Below are 19,505 nucleotides of genomic sequence, written 5' to 3'. Positions count from 1 at the left end.
ACCAGACTTGGAAAGGGAAGTGAAGAAAAGCATGGAATCAAGGATGGCTCTCAGGTTTCTAGTTCTGATGGGACCATTAACCAAGATAAGGAATGAAATACAGCATTAAGCAGATGCAGCAAAACACAGGGAGTAATACTGGGATAGCCAGGACACTGTGCTGCCCAGCTCCAGGTAATACCAGTCACACTGCTGTGCTCCAGGAAGGTCACGTGAAAATGGTATTCCCTGAGGTTGTACAATGGGGCAGCCCTGGGTTTCAGCAATGGATGGGAAATCATCTGCTCAGTCTCATGTAATCACACTTGCCCGCCTTCCAATAGAGTAACAAAGTAGTCAAAGAGGTGAGAGGATCTAATCAAATCATTTTGTCCTAAAGTAGGTTAAAATATCATTTCTAAAATTGATTATATCTTTTCCTAAGAAACTAATACATGGCAGTGTGCTACTCAAGTGGCTCAAGAGTTTATATATATTTGATAAGCAGAAGCATATTAATGCTTCTGACCGTCCCCACCCCTGCCAGAGATAATTAACATTTTTCCAGTTAAAGTCAATGCCTGATTATCTCTAAGGTAAATGCGGCCTTCAATTTACTCATACGCTTGCTTTGCTGACATCTAGGTACTCCCTCTCTTTTCACTAGATACAGCCTCCAGGAAACCGCTTTGAAAAATACACTATTTGCACGTACCACAGATCCAAAAAAGGATCTAAATAAAGACAACTCTGTTTAAGAGTGCCTACTGTATTTAACATTAATCCGACAGATCTTGCAATACACAGTCCCACAATGAAGATGGGCTCAAAGAGCCACAATGAACAGCCTCCGAGCTTTTTGTGAGTCAAGAATTCACAGTATTAGCACATTAGGATGACCTAAAAATCATCCTTGATTCCTCCTTTCTGTCACCTCCCCCATCCAATCCATTAACAAGCTTGTGTCAAAAGACATGTCAAATGCCTTTACTTCTCTCCTCTCCAGCCACCAAGGTCCAAGTAACTAGCAGCCCTGCCCTGGACTGACTGATCTCCAGGGCTTCCACACTTCCCCATTACCCCACACCAGCCTATCCCTCCACGTGTGTGTGCACACGTACACACACACCACAGTGCTTATTCTCTACACAAACCACTGCTCCTGTTAAAATGTAAGCCCAATTATGTGACTACCACCCCCTGTACTTAAAACCCTCCAATGCCTCCCCATTGCTCTTAGAAGATTCAAACTCCTTAACGAGGTTTTCAGAGTCCTATATTATCTGGCCTTTGTCTTTATCTCCAGCTTCATTGTATACCAATCTTGTCACTTGATTACTATGCTACAACCACACAGGCCTCCTCCTTACTCCCTCTAGGCCTTGCTAGTACTGACTCGTTAAGCTGAAATGCCCTTTTATCAGCTCTGCAAATACCTCAAATCTCAGTCCAGTGGTCATTTTCTCAGACAGACCTCCCCTGGCCATTGCCCAACTAATTTTCTTTACATCATTTATCAATTTATCTCATTTACTGCTAATGTGCCCCCACCCAGTGCCACCCTCCTAGAACATAAGCTCCATTATAGTGCAGGGAATTTGTCCAGCTTATTCATCCCATCTCAGTGCCTAGCACACAATAGGCATTGAAATTTGCTGAAGAAACACACAAATTAATGACTGATTCCCTTTAAATTAAAGTGCATTCCTGTAACTTCAGATACATCAATAGTGAACTACAAACACACATTCCAAAACCATATGTAACTGATGTTTGGAATAAGCATCTTTAAGGATTATTCACACCATAGCTCCTCTCCATCAGGGTGGTGCATTCACTTACAATGAATGAGTGTCACTCTCTTACAATACATGTTAAGTGAGGGCAGGGCCTGACCTGAGCTAATTACAACCACTCAAGTATTTAAGGGACAAAGGAAAAAACAAAAACAGAAATTGATTAAATAAAATAAAAAGACAACACAAAAAGAAACAAAAAATAAAATATTTAAGGGAAAGGTCCTACTCTGAGTTAAAGGCATACAGTTAACCTTATGTATGATTACCTGGTTGGTTGTACTGATCTTCATAAGCATCCAACCAATAAAAGTGGAATACTTGCTCCTCATCTGCCCCTTTTACCAACGGGAGTTGACTGGAATCCACTTGAACTTCTCGCACTGAGAAACTGCTATCACCTTCTTGACCAATGTCCCAACAAGAGACATCTGGGAGAAAACTTCCTCTGCAGAAATCACATTTTCAAAAACCTTTCAAAATCCAACAGAAAAATTGTAGTCCTATTTGCCAGAAAAGTCATAAAATGCTCTTACAAGTAGGACATGGTCCCTTTCCCAGAATCCGCCTCTTGTTTCACTTCCTCTGCTGGCTCACTCTCTTGGTCCCAAGCCTTGGCAGCCATAGGCTCCAGGTCCACCTCTTCAGTTTCCATGGGCTCATCAAAGTCACCATCTTCAAACTCCATTGCCCCTGACTCCTGCTCTTCTTCTGTACTCTCGACCTGTACAGGTTCGCCTGTAGGCATCATCACACATTCTTATCATGTGCTAGTGCCATGACACAAAGGCACACAAGGCGCACAAAGGCTTATCCAACACTAAAATAGCAGCCTGTCCCTTTTCTATATGTTTGCATTTCTCTTTAATCTCCAAATTGGGTTTTTTAACTTTTACTGAAATTTTTATGAATTCAAATCTTCACATTTAAACTTGCCATCACAACACCTTCAAAATCTCTTCTACCTCCTCCATCATGGGGCCTCCATCTTTGACAGAAACCACTCAACACTCTTGCAATTCTTGCCTGACATCACACTTACCAGCAAATTCAGCACGTTTAAGAGGAACAGGAGTTAATGGAGGCTCCTTTCTGGAGACAGGGGAAGCAATTTTTCCTGAAGGAACTGCCTGTAAATGTTTTTAAATATTTAGTCAGTTAGACCTACATACTAAAAATATGCAACTGTCCTACCCTGACCAAAGATAATGACAGTTCCCTTTTATAAAAAGATTTTATGTATTATTAATGTAACAGCTTCAATTATTTTACTGTTACCTAGGTTTACAAAAAAATACTTGCTTCTGGGAGGAAAATTATTGCATTTACCACAGTTGTAATACCTATAATAAACACACACTAGTTACTGCAAATTTACTATGAAAAAGGCAGGCACATGCTATTTTTGAAATACATGAAACTATAAATTGAATGGGAGTCCTAATTTAAAACAAAAATCAAAAACAAATTTAAAGGTATTTCCCTCATATAGAAAAGCAACAAAATAAGCTTAAAGCAATCCTATAAATCAAGATTGAAGGTATCTCTACACACTTTACCGTGGAGGTGTGCACAGAAAAAGGATTCGGGGAAGCTCCAATGGATCTTTTCTTTTTCACTATCATTACAGGTGGTGGAGTTATTTGAGGTGTCTAAAAGGAAACGTAAGACATATTCACTGCCATGCTTGGTTTACCACAGACAGAAAAAGTATACTTCTTCACTCATTGAAGCCCAATCAGCAAAGCTTTCTTTTCTTTTCCTTCCCCCCTCCCCACTCCCATCTATGTGCATGTACTGTGGTTACTATAGCAACGATACTATAGAAATCACAAGAAAACTAAAATAGATATTAAATCTACCCCTCCCCAATTTTTTCTTTTTAAAATTTAGCATACTTTTACTTACTCTTTGAGAATATTACATTTAAAAATTGTCAAGATAGAACTACATGGTGGTGTTGTTAAGTCATTTTAATTAATGGTCACTTCAAAAGAAGTACACTTCTAAATGAGAGCTTAGTCTTTATGGGAAATGGCCAAATTTCAAATTCACGATGGAGCTAATCCTGTTTGAGTTCTATCAGGGATAGTTCACTCACTCTTCCTTCATTCCCACTCAGAATTCAAGACAAGGCTCTTATACCTGATTGTGCAGATTGACAGGCTTCAATCTATTTAGGGAACATACACCACAGCAACTGAACACAAGCAGTGAGCACTCACAGAACTGACTCCTGGGTATATTCCTACTACTTCAAACACACACCCACACATCCCTATCTACATAATCACACAGCTCTAACACCTGGAAATACTCACTTAAAATGATGGGATAAAACCAACCTGAAGGGGGTTTCTTTGTATTTTGGTGGGGGTTTTTTGTTGGTGTCCTTACATTTTTTAAAATTCTGGCAACAGGCCAGTGCGGTGGCTCACGCCTGTAATCCCAGCACTTTGCGAGGCCAAGACAGGCAGATCACGAAGTAAGGAGTTCGAGACTAGCCTGGCCAACATAGTGAAACCCAGTCTCCACTAAAAATACAAAATATTAGCTGGGCATGGTGGCAGGTGCCTATAATCCTAGCTACTGGGAAGGCTGAGGCAGGAGAATCAGGGAAGCAGAACCCGGGAATCGGAGGTTGCAACAAGCCAAGATCACACCACTGCACACCAGCCTGGGCGACAGTGCGAGACTCCATGTCAAAAAAAAAAAAAAAAATTCTGGCAATAGTCTGTTTTGTATAATTACTAGAGTGTTTCTTCAGTCTACATCCCCTGCATATTTTACAACTCCTGGCGATTCATTTACCTCAGTGTTAAGATCCTGTAGAATGTCACCTAGCAGATCATCCTTGGACAAGTCTACAGCTTTCTGGAAATGATAAAGAAAGGTAACATGAGAAAGCCTTGCACTTAAATTTCTCACCAAAACTACACACGTGTATGAAAGGAAGAACCTAGCCAGTTAGTCCTTGCCTCTTCATTCCTCACTGAGTGTTCATCTACATTCACAGATTTTAACAACCACCTGTGTATATATCATTCCTATATCTATAGCTCCCGTCCTCTAATTTCACCCTTATTCCATGATCTTCCTTCTACTCACTAAAATTAAACACACTCTCAATTCAGCTTTTCTGTTCAATTTTCTTTTCCATTTCCCAAGTTCCAATCACTGAGGTGCCTTAATTCACTTAGAAATCTACATCCAACTTAGTGAAATTGGAAAAATGTTATTCAAATATATACAGAGCACCTATTATCTGTATAATCAAATGTTAAATTTACCTCACAAAGGAAAATACAAAAGATAAGGAAACCATGAAACTCACATCTGCAGTTTTCTTTCCAGCACAAGCAATGAACATTGACTTAATATTGCTTGGTTTTGTCACTGCGGACTTCTTTACATTCCTCTTGTCTTTGTTGCGTGCTTTACCATCCTTTCCTATTGGAATATGAATTATTTAGAAACATGCATCAGCAAAAATCAAAATGGAAAACTAAAAGCCTAGTCACTTGATCTCTATCGGGAAGAAAAATGTTAAGAATTAAAAATACATCACGCCTGTAATCCCAGCACTTTGGGACGCCGAGGTGGGCAGATCACGAGATCAGGAGATCGAGACTATCCTGACTAACACGGTGAAACCCCATCTCTACTAAAAAAATACAAAAAAAAAAATTAGCTGGGCGTGGTGGCAGGCACCTGTAGTCCCAGCTACTCAGGAGGCTGAGGCAGGAGAATGGCGTGAACCCGGAAGGTGGAGCAGTGAGCCAAGATCACACCACTGCACTCTAGCCTGGGTGACACAGAGAGACTCTGTCTCAAAAAAAAAAAAAAAAAATACAAAACTATGAGATTTTATACAAGATATGTAGGAAAAAATATTTTAAATGAGTTTAATTCAAGAAAACTTGGGCTAAATGTTTTTATAGAAACTAATGAAATACCAGTTAAATATTAGCATGACTTAAGTGTGACTGCTTAATTGCTATTGTTAATGTGAATAAAAAGCTTTTTTAAAAAGTGAGAATTTGGGGTTTTTTGTTTTCCCCACAGAAATAAAAAGATAAAGTTAATCTTGAACCAAGAAATTAGCCTAGTAGCCTTAATGAGATCATCTCTTTAGCGGTATACTGAATCTGATAGGAAAATTTAACTATGAAGAAATGGGATTACCAATTATGACATGGTGGCATACTAATTTCTATTTTATGAGAAACAGCAACCAGAAACACAGTATGTCATATCAACACTAAATAGCACAGACATATCTATCTGCTCATTAAAGAAGAACTTTTGCCAGCCAAGTGCGGTAGCTCACACCTGTAATCCCAACACTTTAAAAGACCAAGGCGGGCAGATCAGGAAATCCATACCATCCTGGTCAATATGGTGAAACCCCGTCTCTACTAAAATACAAAAAATTAGCCAGGCATGGTGCGGCGTGCCTGTAGTCCCAGCTACTCGAGAGGCTGAGGCAGGGAAATCACTTGAACCCAGGAGGTGAGATTGCAGTGAGCCAGAATCGCACCACTGCACTCCAGCGTGGCAACAGAGCAAGACTCCGTCTCAAAAAAACAAACAAACAAAACTTTTGCCATATGTTTTCTCTTATGGCCATGTGTAAATCACCTACAAACTTCTCTAATACCATCAATTTTACTCTCGCTTTCTGATTCATCCCAGAATAGTCTTGATCTCAAAAAAAACTGACAATGAATAATTGAAAGAATGTGGTGGGCCAGGCATGGTGGCTCACACCTGTAATCCCAGCACTTTGGGAGGCCGAGGCAGGCAGATCACGAGGTCAGGAGATCAAGACCAGCCTGACCAACATGCTGAAACCCTGTCTCTACTAAAAGTACAAAAATTAGCCAGGGATGGTGGCGCGTGCCTGTAATCCCAGCTACTCAGAAGGCTGGGGCAGGAGAATCGCTTGAACCTGTGAGGCCGAGGTTGCAGTGGGCCAAGATCACGCCATTGCACTCCGGCGCTCCAGCCTGGGCAACAGAGCAAGACTCTGTCTCAAAATAAAAAATAAAAAATAAAAAAAGAATGTGGTAGTGGCATACAAATAGACCAAATGAAACAGAACATAAAGTCCAGAATAAGACCCAATTACTTATGGAAATTTAATATATAATGAAAAGATTTCCTTCCATATCACTAAGGAAAAGATGGACTTTATTAAGTAGTGTTGGCTAGCCATTTGTAAAGAAGTAAAACACCAAATGGATCACAAACCAAAATTTTTAAACATGAAACTTTAAAAAACCTTTTAAAAAGCAATTCCTTTACGATCTGGGTGCAGTGAAACTCTTTCTATGACTCAGAATCCACTCGCAAGAAAAAAAATGATAAATTCAATTACACCAGAATTGGTGTAAAAAGAAAAACCAAGAAAAAAGAAAACCAAGTTAAACAAAAATGAATAAAAAATTTTTGCAATATGTATCACAGATAAAGGACCAATTTTCCTGACAAAGAACTTTTAAAAAATTAAAAGATAAAAAGACCAAAAGGAAAGCAGGCAGTAAACACAAACATATATAAATAGTTACGTTTTATGAAAAGATGATCAATTTCATATGTAAAAGAAATGTAGATGAGGCTGGGCACGGTGGCTCACACCTGTAATCCCAACACTTTGGGAGGCCATGAGGCGGGCGGATCATGAGGTCAGGAGTTCAAGACCAGCCTGGCCAACATAGTGAAACCCCATCTCTACTAAAAATACAAAAAGTAGCCAAGCATGGTGGCACACACCTGTAGTCCCAGCTACTTGGGAGGCTGAGGCAGGAGAATCGCTTGAACCTAGGTGGTGGAGGTTGCAGTGACCTGAGACCGCACCACTGCACTCCTGCCTGGGTGACAAAGTGAGACTCAGTCTCAAAAAAAAAAAAAAGCAAATGAAAACCACACTGAAATGCCACTTCTCACATATCAGAGTGGCGAAAATTCAAAAGTTTGAAAACACTCTGTTAGTAAGGCTGTAGGGAAACAGACATTCATACGTTGTTCATGAAAGTGTAAAATGGGACAGTTCCTATGAAGAATTAGGCAATAGCTAATAAAATTTTATGTGTAGCGGGCCGGGCGTGGTGGCTCACACCTGTAATCCCAGCACTTTGGGAGGCCGAGGCGGGTGGATCACCTCAGGACAGGAGTTTGAGACCAGCCTGGCAAACATGGTGAAACCCCATCTCTACTAAAAATGCAAAAATTAACCAGGTGTTGTGGCGGGCACCTATAATCTCAGCTACTCAGGAGGCGGAGGCAGAAGAATCACTTGAACCCAGGAGGCAGAGGTTGCAGTGAGCTGAGATCGTGACATTGTACTCCAGCTTAGGCAACAAGAGCAAAACTTCATCTCAAAAAAAAAAATTATGCGTAGCTACTCTTTGAGCCAGCAATCCCACTTCTGGGAATTTTCTCTGAGGAAAACACCATATGCACAGAGTTACTGGATGTGGCATTATAATAGCAAATTACTCAAAATAATCTAAATGTCCTTCCAAGGAAACCATTTGAATAAACTATGGTGCAATCCCTATCATGGAATATTATGCAGCTACATAGAAATAAATAATTAAAAACAAGCTCTCTATGTTCTAATATGGGGTGATTTTCAAGACATCTTGCTACGTGAAAAAAGCAAAGTACAAAACCCCTATAATATTGTCTTTTGTTTAAGAAAGAAAAGGGGCTGGACACCGTGGCTCATGCCTGTAATCCCAATACTTTCTGAGGGCAAAGTGGGCAGACTGCTTGAGCCCAGGAGTTTAAGACCAGCCTGGGCAACATGGCGAAACTCTGTCTCTACTAAAAATTCCAAAAATTAGCCGAGCGTGGGAGGACGCGCCTGTAGTCCTGGCTACTCGGGACACTAAGGTGGGAGGATAGCTTAAGCCCGGGAGGCAGAGGCTGCAGTGAGCTGAGATCGCACCACTGCACTCCATCCTGAAGGGCAGAGAAAGAATCTGTCTCAAAAAAAAAGAAAGACAAGGAAATAAAAATACATATACACGCCAGTGCGGTGGCTCACACCTGTAATTCCAGCACTTTGGGAGACTTGAGGCGGGCAGATCGCGAGGTCAGGAGTTCGAGACCAGCCTAACCAACATGGTGAAACCCCGTTTCTACTAAAATACAAAAATTAGCCAGGCGTGGTGGTGCATGCCTGTAATCCCAGCTACTCGGGAGGGTGAGGCAGGAGAATCACTTGAACCCAGGAGGGAGAGGTTGCAGTGAGCCGAGAAGGGACCACTGTACTCCAGCCTGGGTGACAGAGCGAGACTCCACCTCAAAAAAAAAAAAAAAAAAAAAACCAACAAGAACAACATACACAATTTCACTCCTGCGTTAGTACCCTAAAAAATTGAAAGCAGGCACTCAAACAAAAACTAGTACATAAATGTTCATAGTAGCACTACGTACAATAGCCAAAAGGTAGAAACAATCCAAATGTCCATCAACTAATGAACAAACAAAACGTAGTACATCCACACAGTAGAGTATTATTCAGCAATAAAAAGGAATGAAGTACTGATACATGCTATAACGTACTTGAAAATCTTCTAAGTCAAAGAAGCCAGACACAAAAGATCAAATATTGCATGATTCATTTATATGAAATATAAAATGTCCAGAATACGCAAATCCATAAAGATAGAAAGCAGATTAATGGTTGTCAGGCTCTGGGGGAAGAGAGATTGGGGAGTGACTGCTAATGGGTATGGGGCTTCCTTTTGGATGATGAAAATGTTCTGGAACAAGATGATGGTGATGGTTGCAAACATTGTGAATATACTAAATGTCACTCGTGGTAAATTTTACGTTACGCGTATTTTACCATAGTTTTAAAAAAAAGTATTTCCATGGGCCTAATGTTGTGAAAAGGTTTGTAGGACATTTGTGAAAAATGTGAGACAGGAGATCTGTATCATCTGGAGTACTTTGAAAACAGAATATAATAGTCAAAATGTTTAGTATATAAAATTCGGGTCTTGACAGTGTATGAACAGAGGAGGTCAACAGAGGTTTGAATAGCAAGGAAGGCTTCATGAGAGGGCTTTAATCTCACCACTGTAGGTTAGTAGGATTTAGACAGAAGGATAAAAAGATGAATACAAGTAAACATTTGAGGTGGAATTCTTCCACAGTTTAGTGTTTCTGTTTTGTTTTATTGCATTTTCCTGCTGATTTTTCTTCATTGGGACTTGGTTGATATTTTTCTCTGTGGTTTTGTTTTGTTTTGTTTTTTCCTGTTACCCAGGCTGGAGTGCAGTAGCACGATCTTGGCTCACTGCAACCTCTGCCTCCCGGGTTGAAGAGATCAAGAGATTTTCCTGCCTCAGCCTCCCAAGTAGCTGGGATTACAGACGCCCACGACCACGTCCGACTAATTTTTCTATTTTTAGTTGAGATGGGGTTTCACCATATTGGCCAGGCTGGTCTTGAACTCCTGACTTCAGGTGATCTGCCCCACCTCAGCCTCCCAAAGTGCTGGGATTACAGGCGTGAGCCGCCGCACCCGGCCATTTTTCTGTTTGAAAACATGCCAGGAATTAGATCCACACCATAAAGCTTTGACTTTTTACTTCTAAGCAAAACTCAGTAATATCTTATAAGTCTTTAAAGTGCATTGCAGAAGTCCATTTTCCTTCCTAGGATCTTGTGACCTTTACTGGGCTCCTAGAAAGGGACACTGAAACAGTGGGGACTTATGGGTGAATGGAGGTGGCAAAGCACGAAATAAAAATTTCTAAGACTAGCTCTTTTCCGGATCAAATAATTCTCTTCACTAACGTATTACTCGGAAGAGATAATATGATGACTATGGAAACACAGAGATGGATTGTTTATTCAACAAAACTACATACTTACTTTGAGTCCACTACTGTGATTAGCACTGAGATTACCAGGACATGAGTCCTTTCTTTGAGAAACTCACTGTCCAGTCCAACCTCCTAATTCACAGCTGACAAAAACTCAAGTCCAGATAGGTAATGGGATTAGTTCAAGATGACAGACAATTAACCATAAGTCTAACATAGGCCTCCTCAGTTCAGGGAAATGAAAGTGGCACATGAGCTCATTCTCTTCTTCATAGACTCACACAAACTAGAAATACACAATTAGCCACACTGCTACCAAATGGTACCAGTATAGAAAATTTCCACATTATACAGATTGGCAGAACCAGGAAGATGGTTCACATATTCTAATTTAACTAATAAATGAATGAAGAATAAATAATATCACACATAGAAAAAAATACACATATGCTTATTTTTTGTAATAAACCAGAAACTAATAAAAAAGTTACTGATTTTCATTTTTAAAACATAAAAAATGTTTTACAATATTCAGAAGTAAAATTAAAAGGATTTTTTAAAACTGAAATTTGAATACAAACAAAAAATGAACCTATGTAGTAAATTAACACAACACACACTAAAGAATTACTTTACATAGCTTCTGAACACAATAGTCTGACTATAGACCCTTAGGATATATACCAAGAACAAATAAAACTGTAGAGAAATCATAAACTTTACTTAGAAAGGTTGTTAGTACAGATAATGATTTAGTGATTCTGACATTATTTTGTGTATATTTTAGAAGGCAAGGGTTTTCATTGAGGGTGAAGGCAGATACAAATATAGAATTGGGAAGATAAAGAACCCAGTGATGTTGGATTTCAACCAATCAAATATATCCGTATGAACTCATGACATATATATAATTTTCTTGTTCTGTTCACTGAAAGGGTCTAGAAGCCATTACACTCCAACAGCAATGAGCACATCCATCTCCCATATCTGGACACCATTCCCCACTAAAAGGAACCAGGATTCTTGGGAGAAATGGTTGGTTCCAGGTCTAGGGCAGGAATAATACAAGCTAAACCTGGAACATCTTATCCTCTTAGCCCAGAAAGCAAGGAAATGCTCAAAGACTGATGGAGCCATGTCAAAAGAACACAGGAGGTGGCTTAAAGGGGCTCTTACCAGCCAAATCTGGGATAATTTGAACATAAAAAGGAAAAATGATAATAATTGCTGCTGAATTGTAACAGTAAATCTTTTAGAAATACATGAGTCTGAAGCAATAATTTTTAAAAGAAGGGAAAGGATCAACAATAGATGCTAAAAGCGCTGGGTAAAAATTCATGGGGAAATGGAATATGCCCCTGATATGAACGATTGGAAGGACAGAATTTTATATTGTAGGTCTTAACAAAGCATTTATTTATAAATATTTATTTATTGTTGCCAAAATATTTAACCCAAATCTAAGCACAACGAAGCAGTCAGGTAAAACTCAGATTGTGGGACATTCAACAAAACAAACAGCCTGGTCCCTTCAAAAATCAATGTCATGAAAGACAAAAAGAGGCCAGGGTGGCAGGGGGAGGGGGGCAGGTGTTGCTGTTCTACATTAAAAAAGACTATAGAGACATGAAAACTAAAATGGATTCTGCATTTTTTAAAATAGCTTTAAAAGATACTATTGGGCTAACTGGGAAACTTTTAATATAGACAATATATTAGATATCATGATAATGTTATTGTGGTTAAGTAGTCAAGTATCCTTACTCTTAGGAGGTCACTGCTGAAGTTCAAAGTCCACTGAGCAAAAAAGTCTCTGTGTATGTGGTTGGAAGGAGAGAGAAAACTAATGGTGCAAAACGTTATTCTGCAAATGAGGATTCAGACAGTAAAGGGCAAGACAGCATAGACGTTAGGCTTTTGGTCACATATTCTTTTGTTACATATTCTTCACATTTTTTATTTTTAAAATACTGCTTAAAAATGTAAAAACTATTCTCAGCTCGAGAGCCACACAAAAACAGGCATGATTTCCACTTGGGGTAACAAAAATGTTCTAAAATTGATTGTGGTGATGGCTGCACAACTCTGTGACTATATTAAAAGCCACTGAACTGTATACTTTAAATATGCGAATTGTATAGTGTGTGAACTACATCTCAATAAAACTTTTTGTCAAAAACTGGTTGTGAGAGGGCCACAGTTTGCTGACCCCAATCTACCACTTGGTAGTAGAAGACTAATTAACAAACTAAACAAAAAAAAAATACTGAAGAGAATTTTCAGTATTTTCATTTTACAGAACTAAATCAGGCTTGTTTACTCAAAAAAAATTGCCAATGATTGTACAGCTAAGACAATCTGACACATTCATCCATATTATTTTAAATTTCAATTAGACAAAGCAAGCTGATTACTCTAGTTCTAAACCTTGTTATTGTGCTATACAACTGGCAAAGAGCTAAAATTCTAAGTACATCACTTCAGTAGGAATTAAAAGAGATCAATTACTGTTGCAGCCCTCAAAATCAGCAAGTTTTAAATGACCATAGGATTGAAAACTTTAAAACAAGTAAAGACCACACTACTTGTATAATAGAGACATGAAACTTCATTTCCTGGTGTTGTTACTGCTTTTTATCTTTAATTTTCCACATAACCATACTTCTCTTCATATTAGAACATATTCTATACCTAATAACAACGGTAGTTAGGTCCTTCTCTCAAACGTAAACTATCAGAGTATCAAGTCATCTCTAATTTTAGAGAATTCTTTAAATCTCAAAACAACACCCTGGAAAACAAAAGGTAGGTACCTTTCTCACCAGCATCAAGGGCATCATCTTCAAGGTCATCATCAAAAATCTCTCGGCCATCTTCCACATAACCAATACCATCTGCAGGGACAAAATTTAATACTGGGATCAAATTTCTAAAAGTGGCTAATAATATTTTAGCCATGACCAAAAAAACCTTTTATACCTGCTCAGATGTTTTCCTGGCCTGTGCTATTTTTAAGTGCAGCAGAATTCTGTTCACACAGGTGTCAGACAATGCACAGCATCCACACAGCAGGTGTGGAGTCAAAACCAAATGATATATATTATACCTAGCTAGGTGACCTCAGGAAACGATTTGGCCCATAGGATCAAAGTCTGCCACAATAGGATGCTTTACAGCAGTTTTACTCTACCAGAAGAATAAAAAGAATCAAGATTACCACAAGTCCAGAGAGAGATATCCCAGTCTACAAGGGAAAACTGGCAATATAGCTGAATCCAATTACAGAAGTAGAAACATAAATAGTCACAGGCACAATCTACATGCTCCCTGTGGTCAGCATTCACATGGCCATGAAGTCAGACCCTACCAGTGAGAACCAATGAGCTTCCAGAAGGGGCACAGGACATTAGGACAAGACTTTGTATGGTGCTTTCTGCTGACCAAGTTAATTTTCATACCTAGAACCTCATATATGCCTCACAACTCTGGGAGAAGGTAGTTTTCTTATCCCCATGTTATAGATGAAGAATCTGAGGTGCAAAGAGATTAAGTGATTTGTCCAAGGTCATAGAATTGGAAAGTAGGAACGATGGATCCTGAACCTGCATTCCTTAATTCCAAGCGCTGTGCATGGGCCCCACAGACAAGGGCTCCTCCCAATTCTTACACAGCCATTACCTGGAGGATTTATACTACATCCTGAGGTATGTGCCTAGATTCTCCAAAATATCCCCAAATAAACGTCCTGCTGTTCTGCTTCCTCATCCTCAAATAATTAAAGGAAAATCCAAACCAAAGGTAAAATCCTAACAGTGCCTTACATTTGCCCAGGCAAAGCAGCAACTCCACTACATGAGTGCAAATCTACAAGAAGCAATTAACACAGTGCTTAGGAAGCAACATCCCCGCCCCCACCCCCGCCCCACCTACCATCATCCACAATCCAGTCATCATCCTGGCGTGCCTGAACCAGCTTCGAATACTGTTCTTCATCAACTTCTTCATAAACACCTGTGAAGTCCTCGACCTACCATTATACAAGTTTCAGAAAAAAAGCTTCAAATAGAGTGAAAGTGTTAAACAATTCTGATGAAAAAATTGTCAAATTGAAACTGGAATGGCAGCCTGAAGGAGTAGCTGCAACCAAATCATGAGTTCTGACATTCAACACCAACCACTACAGGGTTTTCCTTAAATAGACATCAATTAACTTAGTATTCCTTTTAGGTGGGTGTTAACATAAGATATTAAATGATTCCATTAGCATAATACACTTGTCACACCATCAATTACTCATCTATTTCATAAAAAACAAACTGAATTATAGCCAATTCTTCATTAGCTGCTTTGGGGATTATTCACTTGTAATTTCTAGACTAGTTTCTCCTACACTTAGCAAACCTGTAAGGCATGCCACTTCCCTCTACACTAGCTAATGTACACTCTGCGAATAGACGATAATTTTCATGCTTGTTCAACCAAACAAATATAATTCAAAAGGAAAATCTCCCTCATCCATCCGTCTCCAAAAATTAGCAAAACAAACATACTGTATATTCTACAGGCAAACCAGAAATAGCTTTTGAGTGACCCTGTTTGTATTACCACTGACACCCCACCGTTCTCAGATCTTGAAACCGCACAAGGACTTAAATGCCGAGCTATTTGAAAGGCAAGTCCAGAGAGTGGCAGGTCCTGCAATCACACTGGCTGCCTGACTGCAAGAGGGTCAGAACACCATGAGCTACTGGTATGAGTAAATCAGACAACCCCTGCACAGCTAAAGCAACAAATGAAAGATACACACCACTGCTGCAGCTGCCCATGGGGACAGGCCAGTGACTGCAGATGAGACTCTGCTGGGCCGGTTTGCAAAATCTCATAGATACTTATTAAAAATTACCAAAGGCTGGGCACAGTGGCTCATGCCTGTAATCCCAGCACTTTGGGAGGCCCACGTGGGTGGATCACCTGAGGTCAGGAGTTCGAGGCCAGCCTGGCCAACACAGTGAAACTGCATCTCTACTAAAAATACAAAAATTAGCCAGGTGTGGTGGCACATGCCTGTAGTCCCAGCTACTCAGGAGGCTGAGGAAGGAGAATCGCTTGGACCCGGGAGGCGGAGGTTGCAGTGATGCAGTGAGCTGAGATCATGCCACTGCACTCCAGCCTGGGTAACAGACCGAGTCTCCGTCTCAAAAAAAAAAAGACCCAATTGTTGGCCAGGCGCAGTGGCTCATGCCTGTAATCCCAGCACTTTGGGAGGCCAAGGCGAGCAGATCACTTGAGGTCAGGAGTTCGAGACCAGCCTGGCCAACGTGGTGAAACCCCATCTCTACTAAAAATACAAAAATTAGCCGGACATGGTGGTGGGCACCTGCAATCCCAGTTACTCGGGAGGCTGAGACAAGAGAATCGCTTGAGCCTGGGAGGTGGAGGTTGCAGTGAGCCAAGAACGTGCCACTGCACTCCAGCCTGGGTGAGAGAGTGAGATTTCAAAAAAAATTCTCCCATTCTCTCAAGAGTTCTACCTCAGCCAGGTGTGGTGGCTCACGCCTGTAATCCCAGCACTTTGGGAGGTCAAGGCAGGGGGATCACCTGAAGTCAGGAGTTCCAGGCCAGCCTGACCAACATAGTGAAACCCGGTCTCTACTAAAAATACAAAAATTAGCCAAGCGTGGCGGCAGGTGCCTGTAATCTCAACTACTTGGGAGGCTGAAGCAGGAGAATCGCTTGAACCTGGGAAGTGGAGGTTGCAGTGAGCCAAGATACTGCCATCGCACTCTAGCCTGGGCAACAAGAGCAAAACTCCACCTAAAAAAAAAAAAAGAGTTCTACTTTCTCAAATGGAGTATGGGAGAAACAATTCCATCTGAAGAGTTAATACCCTAGGAAAAATCTTGGACAGAGCTTTTAGAATCTGACGGCCAGAGATGACTGGATTTCTGCCACACCTCTAAGGCTTATAATAATTACAGGATTTGGCTGAGTTTTCACCTCCTTTTAGCCTACTCTATAGGAATCACTGGCAAATACTGATTTGGTAACAGAAACAACCTGCCTTACCAAATTAAGTTTTTAACAACACAGATGCAAAATAGTCCAATTAATATTACTATACCGACCAACTTTCTTTTTCGGGGTTGGAGGGGAACTGGCGTGATTATTTTTGTTGGTTGAAGACAGACTGTCTCTTATTTAAGTGATTCACTATATTATCAAGGAGATACCAGAAAACTATTTTTAAATATCATTTTGAGTAAAAAGTCATTTCGACTCAATCTTTAAAAACAACATTACTACTGCTCAGCATGAACTCTTAGAGCCATACAATTAACATTACAGTGTTAAAGGGAAATCAGCCACATTGTGCCAACATCTGAAATGCCCCATGGAACTCCTTTATACAAGTACCTACGTTAAAAATGTTTTATTCCTGGGCTCAGTGTGGTGGTTCACGCCTGTAATCCCAGCACTTTGGGAGGCCGAGGCAGGTGGGTCATTTGAAGTCAAGAGTTCAAGACCAACGTGATCAACATGGTGAAACCCCGTCTCTACTAAAAATACAAAAATTAGCCACCCGTGGTGGTGACGCCTGTAATCCCAGCTACTTGGCAGGCTGAAGCAGGAGAATCGCTTGAATCTGGGAGGTGGAAGTTGCAGTGAACCAAGATCATGTTATTGCACTCCAGCATGGGCAACAGAGCGAGACTGTGTCTCAAAAAAAAAAAAAAAAAGCTTTATTCCTGCTTTACTGAAATCCTTTTATCAACCTTTTATGATCCAGTTGCCTCACTTAACTTGAACAAATGGTGACAAATGGCACATATTCTCTTATTTGACTAACTGGTTAAACATTCATATCCTGAGCCAGACTGCCTGGGTTCAAAAAAGGATTTGCCACTGTAACCTCATTAAACCTTCTGTGCCTTGGATAGCTCACCTGCAAAATGTTATTAATCATAGTATCTAATTTCATTTGGTTATTGAAAAGATTAAATGAATAAACACATTGGTAAATGCACTTAGAATAATATGTTAGTTCAAAAAGTTATGGTTGTTATTTTCTAGTACTGGTTAATCACTTTCTGGCCATGAGGCAATTAGGATACTCAGGGAGCCCTGAAGGTGACGCTAGACAATATTTATGCAGATGGTGGCCACTCTATTTTTTACCTGCAGGCCATAAACAGTGGGTAGAGGAAAACCAAAAGAGCATCACATTCAATCTTACAAGCAGAACACGGCAGAAGTTAAGGTTCAAGTCTCCATTGCCACTACCCTTGCAAATGAGATTAGGAAGAACAGTTCTCTCCAAGAAGTAGCACTTACTTAGACTGCTCAATACCTTAAGAGTAAGTAAAAGCACCTCTAAAGGACTGCAAAAAACCAATGGGACTTACCATAGATACAGCATGCTCAATAAGGAAAAATATAGATATGGCTATGTACTTTCATTTTGGAATTTTAAAATCATCTGTAAAATACCTTACTGTAACTTTAAGGGTTGAGCATTCTCCATGATCTGTAAATCTACCTCATACCCATGCTTGCTCAACACTAATAAATTCCCATTACAAGACGTTTAAAATATATGAGTATTTCTAATTTGGGGCAAAGGTGACATAAGACTACCTTCAGGCTATGAATTAGATGATGCACAGGAGGAATAAAGAAGAAAAATGGTTACTTACTTCATATTTATACTTCTCACCAGCTTTAGCCTTTTTCAGTCTTTCTAGAGCTTCTTGATGTCCCTTCTTTGATTTTTTTTCTCGCCGGGCTCGAGAAGCTACAAAACTCCCTGGATCTGACACAGTGGGGAAAAAAAAAAAATTTACAAGAGGTGTTACAAAATTGTCAGCCATCTTCCCTCAAACACCAAGGAAAAGTTTCTAGCCAACATTGTAAACATTATCTACTTGTTTATTTTAGTAATATTATTACTTAATAATAATTTTACTTAGTAATAATATTAATTATTATTTAGTAATAATAATTATTATTTTAGTAATAAACAAGTAGATAATGTTTACAATGTATATAATTCACAAAGCTCATGGCCAAACATACATATCCAAATATACATGACTCGCCAGAAAGTTCCTCTAAGATCCTGTTAAAACAAAGCCACTGTTATTTTTTTCTCCAAAAAGAGGAAAATTCCCAATTCAACTGATATCCTGCAGAGACACTAAACAAGGGAGATCAGCTGTTAGCTAATTTATCACCTTTTCATTAGAAATGACCAGTCAGAAGTAATTCAGTGGGTTATAGAAGCACTATTCATTTTGTATTCTATTAATCTAAAAGGCTTCAAGGAGCATCTACTCTTTGCAAAGTACTAGGCCCTATGAGACACAAAGACAGGCTGGGCGCGGTGGCTCACACCTGTAATCCCAGCACTTTGGGAGGCTGAGGTGGGCAGATCACCTGAGGTCAGGAGTTCAAGACTAGCCTGGCCAACATGGTGAAACCCCGTTTCTACTAAAAATACAAAATTAGCCGGGCATGGTGGTGCGTGCCTGTAACCCCAGCTACTCAGGAGGCTGAGGCAGGAGAAACACTTGAACCTGGGAGGCAGAGTTTGCAGTGAGCTGAGATCGCACCATTGCACTCCAGCCTGGGCAAAAAGAGTAAAACTCCATCTCAAAAAACAAAAAACAAAACAACAACAAAAAAAGATAAAAAAGACATGGTCTCTGTACTCACAAAACTTACTATCTAACACGGGAGACAAGTAGCAACTGGCTCTAAACAATATTTAGAGGTAATACATGCCTTAAAAGAGATTCAGGCCGGGCGCGGTGGCTCAAGCCTGTAATCCCAGCACTTTGGGAGGCCGAGACAGGCGGATCACGAGGTCAGGAGATCGAGACCATCC

General features: G+C 40.0%; 1 protein-coding gene across 1 annotated transcript in view; it reads right to left on the bottom strand.

Moving 5' to 3' along the window:
- The window catches only part of POLA1 (polymerase (DNA directed), alpha 1, catalytic subunit), a 322,128-nt gene that overhangs the window by 297,941 nt on the left and 4,682 nt on the right, over positions 1-19,505 (bottom strand). Inside the window, exons 2-10 of the mRNA XM_011935154.1 lie at positions 18,316-18,494; positions 14,552-14,648; positions 13,435-13,515; positions 5,110-5,225; positions 4,587-4,649; positions 3,335-3,427; positions 2,818-2,905; positions 2,312-2,513; positions 2,045-2,223 (exon numbers count right to left, since the gene is read on the bottom strand). Coding sequence (XP_011790544.1) covers positions 2,045-2,223; positions 2,312-2,513; positions 2,818-2,905; positions 3,335-3,427; positions 4,587-4,649; positions 5,110-5,225; positions 13,435-13,515; positions 14,552-14,648; positions 18,316-18,494 — 1,098 coding nt within the window. The remainder of the gene's footprint in view (positions 1-2,044; positions 2,224-2,311; positions 2,514-2,817; positions 2,906-3,334; positions 3,428-4,586; positions 4,650-5,109; positions 5,226-13,434; positions 13,516-14,551; positions 14,649-18,315; positions 18,495-19,505) is intronic.

This window comes from Colobus angolensis, unplaced genomic scaffold, assembly GCF_000951035.1.
Source record: "Colobus angolensis palliatus isolate OR3802 unplaced genomic scaffold, Cang.pa_1.0 Scaffold140, whole genome shotgun sequence".
Classification (NCBI taxonomy): Eukaryota; Metazoa; Chordata; class Mammalia; order Primates; family Cercopithecidae; genus Colobus; species Colobus angolensis.
This window is presented reverse-complemented; position numbering and strand designations above follow the sequence as displayed.